The sequence below is a fragment of the Tachysurus fulvidraco genome, chromosome 22 (assembly GCF_022655615.1).
Source record: "Tachysurus fulvidraco isolate hzauxx_2018 chromosome 22, HZAU_PFXX_2.0, whole genome shotgun sequence".
NCBI classification, from domain to species: domain Eukaryota; kingdom Metazoa; phylum Chordata; class Actinopteri; order Siluriformes; family Bagridae; genus Tachysurus; species Tachysurus fulvidraco.
Window position 1 is genome coordinate 8,197,940 of NC_062539.1, and position 23,699 is coordinate 8,221,638.

The window sequence follows — 23,699 nt, forward strand, 5'->3', positions numbered from 1 at the left end:
TATATATTTAATTATTACTTAATTTCTATTGCTTATCAATTATTTAAATTATTTATAATCACATACTTAAATTCTTATAATTATAATGAACTAATTTGCTTAAATTACTATTTTAATTACACCGTTATTATATAATAAGTTGCAGTCACAAGTGACTTTGCCTTGAATCATTTATTTTTTTTCAGTCTTACTTAGACTGGCAAGTCTGGTGAAAACCCCAGAATAATAATATGAAGAAGAAGAAGAAGATGATGATAATGATGATGATGATGATGAATAACAAAATTTCTTGGTTTCTTTTAAATTTGATTATACTGTACATGAAAACATATGAATACCTTTAATAATACATAAAACATGCTTCAAACAGAATTAACATGTTAATATAGTCAGATTCTAGATTTAACCATACATAATAAAACAAATTCATGATAACATGCAAATGTATTCATGTCTTTATGTGAACATTTCCACACACCTGAACTTGGATAGTCTTTTGTAAGTAAGAACTGAAACAATAGGGAACGACACTGTACCTGAGCGCTGCCAGTAATTTCTCATCTTGTGACTCAGGTTGTATCTCTTAAAAAGTTGCTCATGTTAGACCTCAGTGGCAAAATCTGTTTAATGTAAGGCGGATAGGACAGATTTTTTATGTATGAAACTATGATTTCATAACAAACAGTACCAAATAACAACACTGAAATCTACATGGACATATCCTTGTGAATTTTAGAATTTTGTCTGTTTTGCCTCTCATATCTTGTAGTACACATTTATACCTATTCTATTTAGAGACATATAACCACACATAGGTAATGATTGGGCCTTTGAGTCAAAAAAGTGAAAATGCAGACGTTTTAATTTCTTTCATATCTAGGAAATCTTATGAAAAGCAATATCTCAGATTTCAGAGTTGTTTTAGTGTGACTTAGATGATGGTACACTAACCAATAGTTTCCAGAATGACTCTGAAATGGACAGTGTGTATTTGGATATCAGCGACTCAAACAGATCAGCAGAATTAAGGGATAAAAATTACTTTTTAAATTTTCTATTGTTTATTAATTCTAGGTTTTATACAATTTCTATTTCACACTATCAAAAGATTTGACAGACAATGGCTTTAAAAGGTCATTTTTATTAGAAGATAATATACAGTATATTATAAAATGTTTAGAATATTCTATATTTCTGTGAATTTATGACTCAATACACCACTGCTTGAGATTTTAGCAATAATAATATTGGAAGATAACTCATTTTTCAACAAAAAATTAAACAATTATTCTCTTCTTTTTTTAATATATATTTTTAAACATTTTTTCTAAGTTTGGATTCAGAAATAAAAAAACTATGACCTGGATTTTATTTTTCCTTTATTAATAGTGTACTGTAGTTCATTTTTACAGTCTCCCTATACATAGAAAAGACTGAGAAAATCAAAAAGATAAATACAAAAACAAACAGCAGCATCCAGACATCAATACAGCAACATGGACGTGACCAATGCACAGATCAATGAAGCTTGCTAGCATAAGTAATAAAATAATTAGCATATATTTTAGTTTTCTAGGCAGGCAGATTGTAGGATTGACATAATCGAGTTCATAATTGAAAATTCCCTAAAAAGTATGTAGTCAGGTTGACTTATTATTCCTTCTGCATTCCAGCCCACTCGCTTCTTCCATAGAACGCTTACTTTTTTGTCTGTATCCAGTGATCTTGGAGCAGACCATAACAATGCTTTTTAGACTCATGGTACCAGCACATAAATGAAAACTTTAAAACACTCGTAAAGCTTTGATGAAAGTTACATAAAATTCTCTGATGTTCCGCCTTGACAATACAGATAGTGTTTATCAAACCTCAATTGTAAGTCAAACACTTTTCCTAAATTCTTGTATGCTTGTTAAACTACTCTGTGAATGATGCTGGTTTTGGTTTGCCTTAAGTCTACAATTAGTTTTATAGTTTTAGTCACATTAAGCTGAACAAAGTTGTTATCACACCATTTGACACATGCAGGTACAGCACACCCATGATCAGACCATGGCATTTGAGAAGATAATTCAGGATTGTATCATCAGAGTATCTGACAATGCAGCATAGCATGGAGAGGAAGAACTTACATTTAAATTTAGACCAGGCAGTATGTGTGCATGCTTACACCTTCACTAGGGCAGACATCTTTCACATGTTTTATCTCCATATTTTTCCAGCTCACTGGGTTGCTATGATTACAAATGATGAAGTTGTTACTAACATACAGTGAGATAAATGGAAACATGTCTCCTGATGTTTTCTTTTCCTTCATATCACAATTATCATTGTAGCAGTGAGAGGTTACTGAGAGCTTCTGAGCTTCACAGGTGAGAGTCACATTACAACAATTCCCTGAAATCTACTGGTCAATAAAATTCATTACCTATTAAGTGTGAGGCTACATGTGCCTGGAAATTTAAAGACTGTAGTTGTGAACAGTTGAGGGCAGTGGTAGCTCAAGCGGTTAATGCTCTGGGTTGTTGATTGGGTTCAAGCCCCAGCACTGCAAAACGGCCACTATTGCGCCCTTGATCACTGCTCCAGGGGTGCTGTATCATGGCTGTCCCTGCACTCAGACCCCAACTTCTAATGTTGGAATATGCAAAGGAGCTATTTCACTGTGCTTTAATGTACATGTGAAAAATAAATGCTGCTTTTTCTTCTAATCCAAATTCCTCTGAGACGTGTGAAACCATTTATTCACCCATTCATCTTTAAAAACTGCATCATGATCTGTTGATCTGGCTCCTCATGGTGGATAAACATCTGTGTATAATAACCATTGTTTCAGCCATCTGAGATGCTGTACAGTGGTCTATAGAAGACAAGCAGTTGCTATGACTGGGGAATGAATGACTGCTATGACTTCTGTGAATCCAAGATATTATTGGTGTAGCATAATAAAATTGAGAAGTAGCAGAATGAGAGTTTTTCATGCATTCATTGTGTTCCTCTCCTTTCATAAGCACTGTGCTTTTTTCCTCCCAGAAAACCCTGGAGATGAAGAGAGAGGAGTATGAAGCCTTGCCAGGGTGGAAGCAAGTCAACCTAAAAAAAGCCAAAGGACTCTTTTAATTGCCTCTCAATAGTGATGTTGACCATGCATGGGTTATGCAAAATGTCACTTTAGGTTTAACGGTGTTTACCTGCTGTGGTGTCTGTATATGATGTTGACGTGTTTTGTTTCTATGCACTTTCAACAGTCACCACTGTGTGTCATCACTTTTCTATGAACTGTGCTGTGCAGTAAGTTTCTGTACCATCTTTGACAACAGCTATTCTGTTCTCTTATTATTACACAAGTAAAGGTAATCCAGTCTGGTTTTTGTGTCTTCCCAACTTTTCCTGGGATAGTGCTGTGTGCTTGAGGAAAGTGTAGCCTAATTTGTAGCAAGGGAGCGTACAGTACTCTCTTTTAATTTTCAAATTGCTCTTGTATTTTCCATCTACAGTGGAGTTTACCAGAACGTAAGGTACTTTTACTGTGTGAACGAACTTTGGCTGTTGTCAGGTGATCTCTTGCATCGAAGATCTTGGAGTCATTGCTTGTACTTGTTAAAACATTATGAAATATGTGAGGAGAGTTAAAAGATGAATTAACAAATGAAACACTGTAAATGTACAGCATAGTGCCTTGCTTTTGTGTACAGTTTATATACAGAATGGACTCTAGTCTGTATTTCAAAGACTTAACTTGTGATAAAGGCAATGGTAATAAAGCATATTTACACTTATCACCATAATATAGTGATGTATTTTTTCTGTATGTAAATACATTTGAATAGAGATTCAAGAATTTGTCACGTACAAAAGTGAAATGGAAAAAAATCTCCCCTGAATAAAACTTGTGTTCTGCTTATTGTGCAATGTTATTATGGTTACATTCTTATGTAAGACATACAGTGTAATAATGACCCCCTCTTCACTGCTGGGACACATTAGCACAGATACAATATTTTCATTAACTAATGGATAAAGCAGATTCTAATATAAACTTGATTCTAAAACATCCATCTATCTCTGCCATCTATACAGTTAGCCTGGAGCCTATCACATGACTTGAGGTACAAGGCACACCTTGTGGACTGCGAATCAGCCCATCACAGGGCACAATCGTACACATTCACAATCTATGGGTAATATAGCGATAATACTCATTCTTTTGTCTGGTTCACATATTTGCACTCTGGATAAAACCCTTCACAATTGGGGTGAATAGGCAAAGGCAGATCATTCTGGATTTAATCCCCAATGTTTCCATTTTAACAAAATATCTGAATAATAAAAGCTCCAATTTCAATGATGGTTCTTTCTACTTCAAAAATATGGATATAAAAAATGAGTTTTAACAATAAGCCTGAACACCTGAAACACCTGGCAAGTGCCATTTTTGTACATGCTCAAATAAACAAAAACCCCTAACATCAGAAGCATATTGCTATATAAAAAACAACAGCTGCCTCTTGTTAAACACTGAGCTATAATCAATAAATAAAAGTCTTGGGAGTCTTTATTTACAGTACAAGATAAACTACTATAGTAAACAGAAACTATGGAAAAACAAACAAAAAACACAAAAACTAGGTCAAAGCTGTACAACTGAAGGGTTATGTATGGTTGCCCTCTAGTATTCTGGCACATAAGCATAGTGAATAAGAGAAAACATTCAATTATCTATGTTAGTCAGATAAAATTACTTTGCCAATTGTTAAAGGTTAACAAATCTTTGCCATCAACAAAGGAGGCGATTTCATCTTGTAAGATTAATAGCATAATATTTTACTACTCTGTATCTCAGCTTTAGGTACAGTAGACAGAGTATGAGTAGCACACTGTAATATGGTCTGTTTGTGTATATACATTGTGAAAAGGTAAAACACCGAAAGTTGCATAAAATTCTCAGATGTCCCCCTTGACAATACAGCTAGTGTTATCATCAAAGTTGCAAGTCAAACACTGTTCCTAAATATTTGTAACACAATGTGTTATTATGATGGACATGTGCCAGTAAACGTGTGTTTATCTGTTCTAAAGTTTAAAAGTAACACTAAAATATTATCCGGTGACTTAACATCAGAAGTTAATTGCTCAATGAAAAAAAAAACACAGCTGCATCATGCTTTGTGTAAAGCTAAGCTATATTCGGTAAGGCAGACAATTTAATCTTTTAAAATTGGGCATCACGCTGTAATATGGTCTGTTTGTGTATATAAATTGGTCCATGACAAAAAATATGATAAGATTTTTATTTTCTCTAAATAAAGCAGCAGGTTTTTCAATATGTGTTCATACACTAAGAAAAGAAATACTTTCATTTCTTTTATTAGGGAGGTATTAAATATAGCCTAGAGAGTATTTTCCTTACATATAGAAGACATGTATGGACATTAAAGGGACAGGCAGAAAGAAACAGGCTTCATGAGGCTACATAATCTGTTTATACACAGGAATACTTTACCACAAATATCAATTAGTAATAGTACATTAATATAGAAGGTACATTCTCTTACATTTAGACCAGGCAGTATGTGTGCATGCTTACACCTTCACTAGGGCAGAGTTGTTTCACATGTTTTATCTCCATAGTTGTATTTTTCCAGCTCACTGGGTTGCTATGATTACAAATGATGAAGTTGTTACTAACATACAGTGAGAGGAATGGAAACATGTCTCCAGATGTTTTCTTTTCCTTCATATCACAATTATCATTGTAGCAGTGAGAGGTTACTGAGAGCTTCTGAGCTTCACAGGTGAGAGTCACATTACAGGTGTCATTACTTTGGAGAGAAGCAGTAAGGACTGGTTTCTGCACTGGATCTGAAATACACACACATGCATTACTGTACTGCTAGTCAATGCCCCCCCCCCCCACACACACATTAATTCATTATCACTCATTACATAACTGATAAGAACACGATTATTGTATTAGTAGTGTATTTTGGCTATAAGACTTACCCAACACATGTAGTTGGTACATAACAACAACTTCCTCCGTTTCATCATCGGCTCTTGCTTCATAGATTCCACTATCAGTCTTCTGTACATTCTTCAGTGTCAGACTGTAGGTTTCCTCATTAAACTCCACCCTGTCTTTATAACTTCCAAGCACTATACTTCGAGGTATTCCATAAAAAAATTTCACAATGGTTTTTGTGTTAAATTTCCAGGCAATATCGAACTGTTCAACTTTTATTTGTATGTCCAGTTGAACAGAACTGTTCTCCATCTTAAAAACATCATCACACACTGTGAGAAAAGAGCACAAATATATTATTTAATTATCTCGTTTTTGTTGATTTATTTTGTTATTCATTATCAGAATTCATTCATTTTCTACCGCTGTATCCGAACTTTACTAAAAGCTTCTGAGCTTCACAGGTGAGAGTCACATTACAGTTGTCATTACTTTGGAGAGAAGCAGTAAGGACAGGTTTCTCTACTGGATCTGACACACACATGCATTACTGTACTGCTAGTCAATGCACATGCAAAATTAATGCACACACAAAATTAATTATTACTCATTACATAACTGATAAGGACAATATTATTGTATCAGTAGTGCATTTTGGCATTAAGACTTACCCAACACATGTAACTGGTACGTAGCAACAGTTACACTGCGATCCCCAACTGCTTTTGCTTCATAGATTCCACTATACTTAAGTAAAGTTGGCCCCATATTCCCAGATTCGAGTTTCCCGAGTCAATAGCTCCTGAACTAAAGGGTGTTACTACACAAATAACACCTCGTTTTTATCTTAGTAATGTAGAGAGGCAGCTAAAACCAAATTTTCCTCAAAATCGGCTTTCCTCCGCGGTGGACAAAATAAACAAGACTCTATGTGCAGACAACTGAGAAACAGATTCCAAGGGACCGTCTGCAAAGTGCAAAACCCGAAAAGCGAATACTATAAAAACAGTCAATAACTTTACTGTAATACACTGTACTGTCATCAAACTCAGATCACACATCACTGATGTCATAATACATGTACTAAAACACTTATTTTGGAGAAATGTCTTTTTGTTGATTTTTTTTAATGATTTTTCATAAAATAAAAATATCAATAGCTTTTAACTATCACTCTTCTGTAGGTTCTTCAGTGTCAGACTGTAGGATTTCTCATTGAACTTCATCCTTTCTTTATATCTTTCAGATACTCTAGTTATGGAATTTTCAATATATCTCACAATGTAATTGGATGTGTTAAATATCCAGAAAAGATCGAAGGACTTTTCCAAATGTTCTGGTATGTCCAGTTGTACAGAACTGTTAACCAGCTTAAAAACATCACATACTGTAAGAAAAGAGCAAATATATACTATTTCATTATACTCATAACTTGTGTTATATTTTTATGTTACATTCATTTATTGTCAGGATCCAGCACGGACTTTTGGATATGTGCTTTATTTATGTTCTGTGTCACGTGTCTGCCGCAAAATGCCGCACTGCTCTTAAAGGAGCCACATCATATTTCACCCGTTACAGATTTACCCCGGACAAAATATGAGGCTGGCCTCAGTCGTACACAGTAAAAGAAACACCTCCACTTAATAACCCTTCACAGAGAAATGGCAGAGAAATAGATGATGCACAACCAGTACAAGCATATATGTTAGTACAGTGTACATTAGTTAGTACAGTGTACAGAAATTTGCCAGATATAAACAAAGAACACAGAACAAGGACAAACACGCAGAACAACTAACAGCCTAAGAACTGAAATGACATCCATTAACCCTAATGCAAGTCAAGCCTTAACGTGTGGTAATGGTTAGCTTTGTTTAAGCTGTTGTCCACAACAGCTTTGAGCGTTGAAAAGTTCAAATTACTAAATTATGACTCAACAACAGTTCAATTCCAGGATAAATCCAGTGCAAAACATTTCCAGTTCCACATAAATCGATTCATCACGTACAAATAAATCCTCAAGATTGAACGTAGGAAACGAGACTGAAGTCACTTCAAACACCATTTTTTATGCTAACAAGCATGGCACATGTTAAATAAGAGGACTATTCTTTCTTTCTGATTCAGGGCCTTTTTACACCTGGTCACTTCATGTGTTTTCTCTGATCCGATAGCTATCTGATTTGTTAAACCTCTTTACGGCACGGAAGACAAAGTGACCACTAGGGGATGAGCCAGAAACAAGCTTCATTGCAGCTTTAAAGCATTAAATCCTCTAAAAACACGAAAAAACCTATTTACCTAGTAAAGTTTATACTCTCAAGATTTTCTTAAGCCCACACAGAAAGCATAATATGATTCATAGCCGTCATACTATTTGAAAATTTTTTGGAGAAAACTGACCTAGGTGGCGCTAGACCAGTTTTCCCCTTACCTTTAGACGCTTCCCTTTCCTCACTGGGGTAATATATTCCAAAACAAATATTCCACAAAATCCCCACAGGAACTGGAATCTGTAAGCCTTTTAATCCAAAACGCTTTGGTCGCGCCGCAAATATTCCGTTTGTGTTCCGAAAACTGGAAACAGTAGTGCGCCACCATCTTGTTTTTCGGCTCTAACTTCTCATTGGGGGTTTCAAAAATTTACGTCATATTTAAAGCCCAGGGCCTAACGAATCAAACAAGCCCTCACTTGAGCCAATCGGCGCTTGTATTGCAGAGATAGATGGCTGAGAAGCCAATGATGTCATGACATCATTTTTGGGAACCCGCCTTTGACTGACAATTACTCCTTCCAATAGCAATGAAATGTGCCGGGACCTCTACAGCTGTTTAGCCAATAAGGAGACGATTCCAACGGTATGCAACATGGCACGTCTCCGCAGCCTGAAGCTGCGTGAAAAAGGTGCGCAAAAGAATTATTGCGCAATCCTCGACCTTTTCACACTCTCAGAGCTCAGGGTGTCAGGTTACAGGCCTTTTTTCACAGCAGACTTGTAGACAGAGAGGCTATGTGTGTTTTAGGCCTTTTAAACTGAGCATGCAGTCTTTTTAATTCAAAGTTATACAGTAAACAAGTACACAAAAACACATGACTGGACGGACATGTCCGTAGAAAAATATTTTTATTGAAGCCAATAAAAATTTGGGTCTTTTGACTTGAATTTTTTTTTGGTGAAAGCCAAGACAGGTGGCTATGACCCTCAGTTGTTATTTGGTCCCTAACATGTTCCAGAAAAATAAGATTAATCAGTTTATCAGGTAAACAACTCAGGCGGAAATGAAAACCTTCCATTCTAGCCTCTGTAACTTTGTGCCAGTAAGGCCTAGAATCAATCTGACATCTGAAACTAGAGAATCTCTTCTTTCCAATGAGACCAGGCTCACCCCTGTGTGTCAAAGTATGTGGGAGCTGTACCACTTTTTGTTGGGTAGGTCATGTAGGTGAAAAACCTGCAAAAAGGGGACGAGGTCCTGAACAGGTTAAAATTGTTCCATTTACATTAGGCCACATAAATGCGTCTTGGTGAATCTGATATCAATCCGATCTTTCTACTCCCGCCCAAAATGCTAATATATTTTACCTCATTTCTCGGGTAATTGAAATGGAACACGCTTTGGTGTATACAGTTGCTACCAAAAACAGCATGTTACTGTTTGCTGCATTTTCGCTGGCGGCAGCATTTTAAGACCCAACGAGACACCTGGGTGAAAGATCGGAGCCAGTATTTGTTTCTGGCGCGATGCACGACTCGCGTGTCACCTGCGAGTGACATACTTCCGTTTGGGAGGAGTATAGCACTGATGTATGTGGCTTGAACAACCACATGCATTTACACCTGTCCAGTTTCATCTGAAATGCGTCCCAGACCACCTCCTGAAGTGGTTTGAGCGATCGGATTTATTTCCATCTTGAAACCGTCTCGGAGGGTATTTACACCTGGTCTTTTTACGATCGGATAGCTATCGGATCACAGAAAACGCATGAAGTGACCAGGTGTAAAAACCCCCTCGGTTGCATATGGTATAAAAAAGACAGAAAATTTGTAATTATTATAATGTATTTTTTTATTTATATTTATTTATGGATATTGTGTATTATAGACATGATCATTTGTAAATAAATCCTAGTATTTTGCAATATCTTCCAAACTGTGTAAAATTACGTATTAAATTTTGTCTGTAAACTATTAAAAGATGGATTTTAATTTACTCAAACAGCTATAACACATAACAGTATATGCACAAAACTTAAACGGTATTTTCAGGGCTAGATTCTCAGGCCTGTGCTATAGTTGGGTTGTGGTCACCATTAGGGGTGTGATTAAGTTCATGTGACTTTTTCTCATATACAACATGCCAATGTATATGGCAGATTTTTGTCATGTAAAATAAAAAATGAAAGAAAGAAAGAAATTAATTAAACTAAGATAAATTATTTACTATTATGATTATGATTCTAATGATAATAATTAATAAATAATTACTAAGAATAATAGAAATAATAAAACAATTATTATACATATTTTTACTCATCCTTGCTGGTAAATTACAATGTTTCAAAATTAAATGAATAAAAATCTGAAGCACTTAAGAGAAAATTAAGAAAAATAAAACCATATAATAAATTAATCTAATATATAAATCCATATAAAAATATCTAATAAAAATATGGCTCCATAAACGCGCACAGCTGTTTATAATTGGAAATGTGGCAAAGCATTCATATGTACCATAAAACAACATAAAGGCCATCATTAATAAATAAAGAAGAAGAAGCACCAACATGAAAACACCTAGGAAAACACATTCCTCTAAAACCTATAGAACAACACAAAAACATATCAGGGATGCTGGCATTTGACATACAGGCAACATTAAAGGAGCTGCAGTCAAGACTAATTGCTCTGCCTCTGGCAGTAATCTCTCATATTCTTCACATATTTTGGCTATAGGTTAAGATGGCTAGTTTTTAAATGACTAGCCAGAGCCCAGAACTGAATCTAACTAAAAATGCCCTTACAAAATGATGGATCTAGAATTTTTTTTTTTTTTTGCAAGAAAAATTGGGAAAATATTGCCAAAATCAAGATGTGCCATGCTGATAGACTCTTACCCATAAAACTGCCATAGAATCAAATTGTGACAATAATTAAATTGTTAAATGAGTGTGCATACATGCAACTAGGTTATAGTAATTTTTAAATTTTTTTTTATTTTTCCTAAAATATTTCTGATGGTTTTTCACTTACATTTGTAATGCTGTATTTCAAAAAACATTGAGGTTGGAAAAAGTTCTTACATGACTGATCTTGGTTTTTTCTTTTTCTTTTCTTTTTTTATTATTTAATATAGTATTTTAAGAAAATATTGTAATATTTAACTTTACTATGAGTCATACATTTTAATATATTAATAGAACTCTCCCAAACTATAACTAAACTATAAAATATACAGGGGACCCTAGTAGTTACCCTACTACACTGGACAGAAACAACCTACGCTCAAACATGAATTGTGAAATAAAGTGCAAGCTGAACCTCTTTCCTTCATCTTTTCTATTCAAATAACATATGAGTAAAAAGGCAAAAAGACAAAGTAAATAACACAAACTAACAATCAGATTTTACACTTCCTCCGTTACACACCAACATTAATGTGTCACTGTCTGATGGATGCCATTATTTTTTTGAACATTGTTATCTAATCTTTACTTTAGGTCATAGTATATAAAACACTTTACCCTTTTCATTTTAGAAAGATTTTATGATATTAGTTTACCTGTGATGGGGACCAACATGTAGAGAAAGAAGACAAGCTGCATTGCCATTGTTATCTTGTACTGTAACTTGTTTGTGAGAAAGGAAGTTGTGCTTCCTTTTGTAAGGCCTATAAAAAAACAGTATTCCTCCACCCAGTAGCTTGACAGAGTTCATGTTGTTTTACTTTAATCTGTCACTTGTATATGTCAGACTGCAAAAACAACAGTGTAAAAGATGCATTTATTTCTGGTGTCTGTTATATTTGTTTCATATGTCAGCATTTTTATTTATTTCAAATTTTATTTTATACAGATCATTCATTAATATGGGTAGAAAATGCATTTAAGCACAGATTTTAGTATGGAATATTTATGTTCTTATTTTTGTAGAACAACTTTTTAAATTAATAAATTAATGATTTTAGATGAAAAGCTAATGTCAACTACAAGATACAAACTACAAGAACTAAAAAATACAATAGTAAAACGTTCTAGAAATTAACCTGTTACTAATCATACTAATCATTTGTGTTTTCTGCATAGTATCTTAACTGTATTGCAGTGATGTACACTATTTCTGATGGTCTTCTATCATCCATTTCCCAGCGACTAGAGAACTGAAAATAATGACAAAGCACATAAAACATTTCACACAATAAGGTTACTAACACAACAAAAAGATAATTGTGGAAGTTATCATAATAGGCTAAGGATTGCAAAATATCTACTGGTCACTAAAATGCCCCACTTTCTGTGGAAGATTTCCATAACCAGTGTTCATAAGTCTGCTAATATAAAATAGGATGGAGAATAAATCACCAAAACAGATGGTTAGTAAGAAACCAAACAAATAGGAAAATATGACTTATTTATATGTCCATAAACAATCCAGTTCATTAAACAAAAAGATAGGCATTGCTATAATTTAAGTTTCTGCATTTTGTGGTGTCTATTTTAACATTTTTTCCTCATTATAGCTCGATTAAGACTTTCCACAGAGTTTTTTTAAGTAAAGACTGAAACAAGACTTGAGAATGCTGTGAAAGTAGTTTGTTGAATGTGACACTGATTAGTATTAACTGACCACATGACCACATGAATTTTTTGAAGGGTGCTAAAAGATGTCACCCACACCAAGCCTGCTGGTTCTTTTTCTTGAATCATTTTAACTTTTGTGTATTTTACCACTGGTGACAATGGGAAGATCATGCACACATCATGCCTGAATTACAGTACAAATCTATACAGTATTTATACATATGATTGTGTTCTGTTTTATCTGTTGATCAGGCCTCATGTTTAATTCTGAGTCTCACCTAAAAAGTCCAAACCAAAATGTCAACAAAATCAGTTGTTTCTGTCTTGCCATGCTAAAAACTATGCTCCACACTGGTTATTTTAAATATAGTATAAAAACCAAATAATGCATCTCTAGCTAGCTGGCTACTGATTTGTTTACCCTTTTTTGTAAACAGGAAAGGATTTTACTCAATTATTGCTTAGGTTGCGTGCGATGGAGAGTTTAAATGTATGTATGTGGTTGCACATTGGGTGTGCCCATGATACATGCCTCTTTTTTTCTTTTTTGAAAGAAAGTGATCTGGCCGGAGTGTGTGAGGGGAGACAGATCTCTCTCACAATAATGCTTGGCAACAGTGGCTACTCTTTAAAAAAGTAGCTCATGGACCCTGAACTAACCCCAGACGGAGCAGGAAAGGCAATACAACTATGTGCACTCATGGACAAACTCTGTCATTGAATGCTGAGTAGGAGTGCAGGTACAGGTGAGAGTGCATGTTTGGTTATATATGAATCATCCCTGATCCCTGATTAACCAGCCTTGTGTTTTTGACAGAAAATATATTAAGCAAATGCACCCTGTCATATGCATTCTCTAAATCCACAAAGATGCAATGCAGCTCCTTCTGACCATCTCTGTTCTTCTCTATTAACATTCTCAGAGACAAAATTGCATCAGTAGTGCTCTTTCTGGGCATGAATCCATACTGCTGCTCACAAATATCCACTTCCTTTCTTAGCCTAGCTTCCAATACTCTTTCCCATAGCTTCATTGTGTGGCTCACCAACTTTATACCTCTGTGGTTGTTACAACTCTGCACATCACCCTTGTTCTTAAAGATCAGCACTAGAAGACTTCTCCTGAATTAGTCAGGCATCTTCTCACATGTTTTACGCCGGATGCCCTTCTTGATTCAACCATCTCTTTATCTGGACTTCGCAAAGAAGTCACTGGCATGCAAAAACTGTGGCTAGATTATTATTATTATTATTATTATTATTATTATTATTATTATTATTATTATTATTATTATTATTATTATTAGCAATCTTTATTTTTATTTTTATTATTATCTTATTCTCACACTATGTGCTCCTTTGACCATGTAGCAGAAAAGTTAGTACCACTTTTAAATGGTGCATAATATGACTCCCAAATGGTATTAGATTGAACTTTGATAATTTTTGATTAGTCTGGTTGACTGCAATAATTTAAAGAAACATCCACTGGATTTGGGACTTAAGAAAATAAATACATACTGTAAATAAGTCAAGTAAAAAGTAAAAATCTCACAGCCATCCATCCATTGTATAGAATAGAAAAAAACAGCAGATTGTGACTGATGCTGTTTTGAAGAGTAATATGAATGCCTATCAGTGCCAATTCCAGTCCAGACTGGGCTTTCGTCTGCTTATTGGGCATTGATGAACATGAAAAGATTGTTTAGGCTACGACAATTAGATCAAATTTGACTTCAAACTTTGTTCAGCCCCTTACCAGCAGATTCATAGCATGTATTTATGCAGGGAGCTGAGACATTTCCATTTCCATCCTTCTAACTGTGGCTAATCACTAGGAGTGCACAGAATGAAAGACTCAAATGTGATAGCAAAATGTATGGACCTATAATACTTCGGCCAATGGATATGTGGAAGCTTAGATATGGATTGCAGCTGTTTAGTTACATGGATTATACAGAATTTAAAGAGATAGCATAGATGTGATCTGCTTAAGCTTTAAGTAACCAACGTATTTCACCCTCTTAATCTGTTCAACTGGCTTTGGATATGACCCTATGCAAGTAATTCATGCACATTTAATGTTTTTCATAGTCAGTTAGTACAAAAAATGCTGTATGTGACACTCTGGAATGAACACCTCTTTCTTGCATTTGGATTTTGCTGTGAATGGTAATGACAGAACTTGGCCTCATTCTGTTGCTTGAATTAAAGTATTACAATGGAATGGCTTTGTCATAGAAGAGTCCGGGTGCTTCCAACACCAAATTCCAACACCAAAACCCCAGAAACCTCGTCTTCAGCAAAGTCTTCAAATAGTTTTGAAAAGAAGAGGAGATACTACACCATGGTAAACATGCCCTCATCCCAACTATTTTGAGACCTGTAGCAGACATCAAATAAGCGCATTTAGTGAATAAAAGTGTAAAATTTCTCTGTTTAAACATTTGATATGTTATCTTTGTTACAACTGTATTGTGAATAAAATATTGGCTCATGTGATTAGAAAGTCTTTCATTAGTTTGATGATACATATACTGACTGCTAATCAAAATTGGCCTCTTTTCAATAGAAAATCTGAATTTGAGTTCTTTAGTTTCAAGAAATGATTGAATTTAACCCTCTGGAGTCGATAAACGTGGATATGCGTTTTGTGGCATAATCTCCTGATTAGGCCAAAAAGAACTTAAATTACACTTTCAGTTTTGATCGTTCAGATAAGAGCAATACATCGATCAAATCTGTAAAGGGTCTACTTTTATTTGTAGACACACATAACAAAAAAACACTGTAATAACATAACAAAACAAAACAAAAAAAAACAAACAAAAAAACAAAACATTATTTTGATCAATTTGAAATGCAGTGTGTATTTTTGATATTTAAGCCATGATGTTCAAGCCATTATGTTTGAAGTATATACACAATCTATCTTTTAGCATTTATATTGTAGAATAAGAGTCATTTTTTTGTGTGTCTGTGTGACTCTTATTTAAGCTAATGTTATGCTTTGAAGGCAGAAAAGGAGAAATCTAGATGAGGAACAGAATATCCAGTAAGAATGGAAAAAGTTTTAGCAATAGTTTATTTTTTAACATTACTATAGTAAAAGCCTAGTAACTGCAATGATGTTGCCTCTTCTCTACACTTACACGGCCCTTCTAATAAAAAAAATGACTTGAATAAGGTCTTTTTACCTGTATTTCTTGGGAGAATTTGCATAATCAATTTTCAACCTGTCAAACAACTTTACAACACACTCTTCTGGATTTTATTTAAATTTTCCCTAAATAGAAATTTGTATTGGACTGTTGCTTTGTGTTTAATTACAAATAGGTTTGTCTTTGTCAAACAAATATACAAATAGTCATAAAGAACAACATCAATAGAGTAAAGTAATTATAGGCATATGACCACTTTTCTTTCATATGAATTTAGCACAGTTGTGTAATGCTTAATGAATTACAGGTTTTGGCTTAAAATAATTATGTTCATTTGGGACACATGTCTTTCGATGAGATGCAAGTATTTATATTTCATATACATAGATGTATGAATAGTTTTATATTAGTTAAAAGATTTAAAACAGCACTCAGATACACTGTTTAAGAACATTTAAACAAAATCTTATTATTGCTGTTTCAAAAGCAAAATCTCAGATTTCAGAGTTGTTTTAGTGTGACTTAGAAGATAGTATGCTAACCAGTAGTTTCTAGAATGACTCTGAAATGGACAGTGTGTATTTGGATATCAGCGACAAAGACATCAGCAGAAATCAGGTATAAAAATTACTTTAAATTTTTTATTGTTTATTAATTCTAGGTTTTATACAATTTCTATTTCACACTATCAAAAGATTTGACAGACAATGGCTTTAAAATGTCATTTTTATTAGAAGATAATATACAGTATATTATAAAATGTTTAGAATATTCTATATTTCTGCGAATTTATGACCCAAAACATCATCAGATTTTCACATAAATGCAGGACTGATCAACAGTTAGCGGAAACGTTTACTTGCAGTTATTGCTGCACACTGCTGTTGGAAACCATGAAAATCTGAGTGTTTTGGGTCATCTTTTTTGCAGAAATATAGAAAATTCTAGATGCTTCAACAACCTTCAAGCACCACTGCTTGAGATGTTAGCAAGAATAATTTAGGAAGATAACTAATTTTTCAACAAAATAAGTGCAACAATTATTCTCTTCTTTTTTTAATATATTTTTTAAACCCTTTTTCTAAGTTTGGATTCAGAAATCGAAAACTATGACATGGAGCTCTGCTCAGAGCTAAAAGCACAGAAAAACTGCTGCAATGAATGCACATGATTCTAAAGATCTAAAAAGTGAAACAAATTGAAAAGATTTAAATGTGAGGATGGCACTTACACAGTTCTGAATTTGGAACCTATATAAATATTTTATTTGCTTTTTTATTTTATACATCTTTGGCTGGATTGAAGGTTGTTCTTAAGATTGACATTATATTAGAAAATGATTTAGTAACTCACATGAGCACTGATGGTCCACAATGTTGGACTGTTATCCAGATTTTATTTTATTTTTCCTTTATTAATAAGGTAGTTCATTTTTACAGTCTCCCTATACATAGAAAAGACTGAGAAAATCAAAAAGATAAATACAAAAACAAACAGCAGCATCCAGACAATACAGCAACATGGACGTGACCAATGCACAGATCAATGGAGCTTGCTAGCAGAAATAATAAAATAATTAGCATATATTTTAGTTTTCTAGGCAGGCAGATTGTAGGATTGACATAATTGAGTGCATAATTGAGAATTCCCTAAAAAGTATGTAGTCAGGTTGACTTATTATTCCTTCTGCATTCCAGACCACTCGCTTCTTCCATAGAACGCTTACTTTTTTGTTTGTATTCAGTGATCTTGATCACACCATAACAATGCTTTTTAGACAGTTTTTTGTGGAAAGTTACATAAAATTCTCTGATGTTCCACCTTGACAATACAGATAGTGTTTATCAAACCTCAGTTGTAATTCAAACCGTTCCTAAATACTTGTATGTTTGTATGAACTACTCTGTGAATGATGCTGGTTTTGGTTTGCCTTAAGTCTACAATTAGTTTTATAGTTTTAGTCACATTAAGCTGAACAAAATTGCTATCACACCATTTTACACATGCAAGTACAGCACACCTATGATCAGACCATGGCATTTGAGAAGATAATTCAGTATTGTATCATCAGAGAATCTGACAATGCAGCATAGCATGGAGAGGAAGAACTTACATTTAAATTTAGACCAGGCAGTATGTGTGCATGCTTACACCTTCACTAGGGCAGACATCTTTCACATGTTTTATCTCCATAGTTGTATTTTTCCAGCTCACTGGGTTGCTATGATTACAAATAATGAAGTTGTTACTAACATACAGTGAGAGGAATGGAAACATGTCTCCTGATGTTTTCTTTTCCTTCATATCACAATTATCATTGTAGCAGTGAGAGGTTACTGAGAGTTTCTGAGCTTCACAGGTGAAAGTCACATTACAGTTGTCATTACTTTGGAGAGAAGCAGTAAGGTCTGGTTTCTGCACTGGATCTGAAATACACACACATGCATTACTGTACTGCTAGTCAATGCACATGCACACACACAAAATTAATTATTACTCATGACAAATGATAAGGACAATATTATTGTATCAGTAGTGCATTTTGGAATTAAGACTTACCCAACACCTTTAATTGGTACATAGCAACAATTACACTGTCATCCCCAACTGCTTTTGCTTCATAGATTCCACTATCACTCTTCTGTAGGTTCTTCAGTGTCAGACTGTAGGTTTCCTCATTGAACTTCATCCTTTCTTTATATCTTTCAGATACTCTAGTTTGGGAATTTTCAATATATCTCACAATGTAATTGGATGTGTTAAATATCCAGAAAAGAAAGAAGAAGGACTTGTCCAAATGTTCTTGTATGTCCAGTTGTACAGAACTGTTAACCAGCTTAAAAACATCACATACTGTAAGAAAAGAGCAAATATATACTACTTCATTATACTCATAACTTGTGTTATATTTTTATGTTACATTCATTTATTGTCAGGATCCAGCACGGACTTTTGGATATGTGCTTTATTTATGTTCTGTGTCACGTGTCTGCCGCAAAATGCCGCACTGCTCTTAAAGGAGCCACATCATATTTCACCCGTTACAGATTTACCCCGGACAAAATATGAGGCTGGCCTCAGTCGTACACAGTAAAAGAAACACCTCCACTTAATAACCCTTCACAGAGAAATGGCAGAGAAATAGATGATGCACAACCAGTACAAGCATATATGTTAGTACAGTGTACATTAGTTAGTACAGTGTACAGAAATTTGCCAGATATAAACAAAGAACACAGAACAAGGACAAACACGCAGAACAACTAACAGCCTAAGAACTGAAATGACATCCATTAACCCTAATGCAAGTCAAGCCTTAACGTGTGGTAATGGTTAGCTTTGTTTAAGCTGTTGTCCACAACAGCTTTGAGCGTTGAAAAGTTCAAATTACTAAATTATGACTCAACAACAGTTCAATTCCAGGATAAATCCAGTGCAAAACATTTCCAGTTCCACATAAATCGATTCATCACGTACAAATAAATCCTCAAGATTGAACGTAGGAAACGAGACTGAAGTCACTTCAAACACCATTTTTTATGCTAACAAGCATGGCACATGTTAAATAAGAGGACTATTCTTTCTTTCTGATTCAGGGCCTTTTTACACCTGGTCACTTCATGTGTTTTCTCTGATCCGATAGCTATCTGATTTGTTAAACCTCTTTACGGCACGGAAGACAAAGTGACCACTAGGGGATGAGCCAGAAACAAGCTTCATTGCAGCTTTAAAGCATTAAATCCTCTAAAAACACGAAAAAACCTATTTACCTAGTAAAGTTTATACTCTCAAGATTTTCTTAAGCCCACGCACAAAGCATAATATGATTCATAGCCGGCATACTATTTGAAATTTTTTTTGGAGAAAACTGACCTAGGTGGCGCTAGACCAGTTTTCCCCTTACCTTTAGACGCTTCCCTTTCTTCACTGAGATAATATTTTCCAAAACAAATATTCCACAAAATCCCCACAGGAACTGGAATCTGTAAGCCTTTTAATCCAAAACGCTTTGGTCGCGCCGCAAATATTCCGTTTGTGTTCCGAAAACTGGAAACAGTAGTGCGCCACCATCTTGTTTTTCGGCTCTAACTTCTCATTGGGGGTTTCAAAAATTTACGTCATATTTAAAGCCCAGGGCCTAACGAATCAAACAAGCCCTCACTTGAACCAATCGGCGCTTGTATTGCAGAGATAGATGGCTGAGAAGCCAATGATGTCATGACATCATTTTTGGGAACCCGCCTTTGACTGACAATTACTCCTTCCAATAGCAATGAAATGTGCCGGGACCTTTACAGCTGTTTAGCCAATAAGGAGACGATTCCAACGGTATGCAACATGGCACGTCTCCGCAGCCTGAAGCTGCGTGAAAAAGGTGCGCAAAAGAATTATTGCGCAATCCTCGACCTTTTCACACTCTCAGAGCTCAGGGTGTCAGGTTACAGGCCTTTTTTCACAGCAGACTTGTAGACAGAGAGGCTATGTGTGTTTTAGGCCTTTTAAACTGAGCATGCAGTCTTTTTAATTCAAAGTTATACAGTAAACAAGTACACAAAAACACATGACTGGACGGACATGTCCGTAGAAAAATATTTTTATTGAAGCCAATAAAAATTTGGGTCTTTTGACTTGAATTTTTTTTTGGTGAAAGCCAAGACAGGTGGCTATGACCCTCAGTTGTTATTTGGTCCCTAACATGTTCCAGAAAAATAAGATTAATCAGTTTATCAGGTAAACAACTCAGGCGGAAATGAAAACCTTCCATTCTAGCCTCTGTAACTTTGTGCCAGTAAGGCCTAGAATCAATCTGACATCTGAAACTAGAGAATCTCTTCTTTCCAATGAGACCAGGCTCACCCCTGTGTGTCAAAGTATGTGGGAGCTGTACCACTTTTTGTTGGGTAGGTCATGTAGGTGAAAAACCTGCAAAAAGGGGACGAGGTCCTGAACAGGTTAAAATTGTTCCATTTACATTAGGCCACATAAATGCGTCTTGGTGAATCTGATATCAATCCGATCTTTCTACTCCCGCCCAAAATGCTAATATATTTTACCTCATTTCTCGGGTAATTGAAATGGAACACGCTTTGGTGTATACAGTTGCTACCAAAAACAGCATGTTACTGTTTGCTGCATTTTCGCTGGCGGCAGCATTTTAAGACCCAACGAGACACCTGGGTGAAAGATCGGAGCCAGTATTTGTTTCTGGCGCGATGCACGACTCGCGTGTCACCTGCGAGTGACATACTTCCGTTTGGGAGGAGTATAGCACTGATGTATGTGGCTTGAACAACCACATGCATTTACACCTGTCCAGTTTCATCTGAAATGCGTCCCAGACCACCTCCTGAAGTGGTTTGAGCGATCGGATTTATTTCCATCTTGAAACCGTCTCGGAGGGTATTTACACCTGGTCTTTTTACGATCGGATAGCTATCGGATCACAGAAAACGCATGAAGTGACCAGGTGTAAAAACCCCCTCGGTTGCATATGGTATAAAAAAGACAGAAAATTTGTAATTATTATAATGTATTTTTTTATTTATATTTATTTATGGATATTGTGTATTATAGACATGATCATTTGTAAATAAATCCTAGTATTTTGCAATATCTTCCAAACTGTGTAAAATTACGTATTAAATTTTGTCTGTAAACTATTAAAAGATGGATTTTAATTTACTCAAACAGCTATAACACATAACAGTATATGCACAAAACTTAAACGGTATTTTCAGGGCTAGATTCTCAGGCCTGTGCTATAGTTGGGTTGTGGTCACCATTAGGGGTGTGGTTAAGTTCATGTGACTTTTTCTCATATACAACATGCCAATGTATATGGCAGATTTTTGTCATGTAAAATAAAAAATGAAAGAAAGAAAGAAATTAATTAAACTAAGATAAATTATTTACTATTATGATTATGATTCTAATGATAATAATTAATAAATAATTACTAAGAATAATAGAAATAATAAAACAATTATTATACATATTTTTACTCATCCTTGCTGGTAAATTACAATGTTTCAAAATTAAATGAATAAAAATCTGAAGCACTTAAGAGAAAATTAAGAAAAATAAAACCATATAATAAATTAATCTAATATATAAATCCATATAAAAATATCTAATAAAAATATGGCTCCATAAACGTGCACAGCTGTTTATAATTGGAAATGTGGCAAAGCATTCATATGTACCATAAAACAACATAAAGGCCATCATTAATAAATAAAGAAGAAGAAGCACCAACATGAAAACACCTAGGAAAGCACATTCCTCTAAAACCTATAGAACAACACAAAAACATATCAGGGATGCTGGCATTTGACATACAGGCAACATTAAAGGAGCTGCAGTCAAGACTAATTGCTCTGCCTCTGGCAGTAATCTCTCATATTCTTCACATATTTTGGCTATAGGTTAAGATGGCTAGTTTTTAAATGACTAGCCAGAGCCCAGAACTGAATCTAACTAAAAATGCCCTTACAAAATGATGGATCTAGAATTTTTTTTTTTTTTTGCAAGAAAAATTGGGAAAATATTGCCAAAATCAAGATGTGCCATGCTGATAGACTCTTACACATAAAACTGCCATAGAATCAAATTGTGACAATAATTAAATTGTTAAATGAGTGTGCATACATGCAACTAGGTTATAGTAATTTTTAAATTTTTTTTTATTTTTCTTAAAATATTTCTGATGGTTTTTCACTTACATTTGTAATGCTGTATTTCAAAAAACATTGAGGTTGGAAAAAGTTCTTACATGACTGATCTTGGTTTTTTCTTTTTCTTTTCTTTTTTTATTATTTAATATAGTATTTTAAGAAAATATTGTAATATTTAACTTTACTATGAGTCATACATTTTAATATATTAATAGAACTCTCCCAAACTATAACTAAACTATAAAATATACAGGGGACCCTAGTAGTTACCCTACTACACTGGACAGAAACAACCTACGCTCAAACATGAATTGTGAAATAAAGTGCAAGCTGAACCTCTTTCCTTCATCTTTTCTATTCAAATAACATATGAGTAAAAAGGCAAAAAGACAAAGTAAATAACACAAACTAACAATCAGATTTTACACTTCCTCCGTTACACACCAACATTAATGTGTCACTGTCTGATGGATGCCATTATTTTTTTGAACATTGTTATCTAATCTTTACTTTAGGTCATAGTATATAAAACACTTTACCCTTTTCATTTTAGAAAGATTTTATGATATTAGTTTACCTGTGATGGGGACCAACATGTAGAGAAAGAAGACAAGCTGCATTGCCATTGTTATCTTGTACTGTAACTTGTTTGTGAGAAAGGAAGTTGTGCTTCCTTTTGTAAGGCCTATAAAAAAACAGTATTCCTCCACCCAGTAGCTTGACAGAGTTCATGTTGTTTTACTTTAATCTGTCACTTGTATATGTCAGACTGCAAAAACAACAGTGTAAAAGATGCATTTATTTCTGGTGTCTGTTATATTTGTTTCATATGTCAGCATTTTTATTTATTTCAAATTTTATTTTATACAGATCATTCATTAATATGGGTAGAAAATGCATTTAAGCACAGATTTTAGTATGGAATATTTATGTTCTTATTTTTGTAGAACAACTTTTTAAATTAATAAATTAATGATTTTAGATGAAAAGCTAATGTCAACTACAAGATACAAACTACAAGAACTAAAAAATACAATAGTAAAACGTTCTAGAAATTAACCTGTTACTAATCATACTAATCATTTGTGTTTTCTGCATAG

The 23,699-nt window shown here is 34.4% G+C and overlaps 2 protein-coding genes across 2 annotated transcripts in view; both read right to left on the reverse strand.

Annotated features, from left to right (window-relative positions):
• The window catches only part of LOC113636965 (SLAM family member 7-like), a 57,024-nt gene extending 45,108 nt beyond the window's left edge, over positions 1-11,916 (reverse strand). The window contains exon 1 of the mRNA XM_047806449.1: positions 11,747-11,916. Within this exon, the coding sequence (XP_047662405.1) occupies positions 11,747-11,901 (155 nt within the window). The 5' untranslated portion in view covers positions 11,902-11,916. The remainder of the gene's footprint in view (positions 1-11,746) is intronic.
• A 4,717-nt stretch (positions 11,917-16,633) lies between these two features.
• On the reverse strand, positions 16,634-23,348 carry LOC113640682 (SLAM family member 9-like). Its single transcript, XM_027143291.2, has 3 exons — positions 23,177-23,348; positions 18,485-18,778; positions 16,634-18,351 (listed from the first exon to the last, which is right to left on the reverse strand). Exons 1-3 carry the CDS (start codon positions 23,223-23,225, stop codon positions 18,047-18,049), a joined length of 648 nt encoding a protein of 215 aa, XP_026999092.2. The 5' UTR covers positions 23,226-23,348; the 3' UTR covers positions 16,634-18,046.
• Positions 23,349-23,699: the final 351 nt, after the last annotated feature.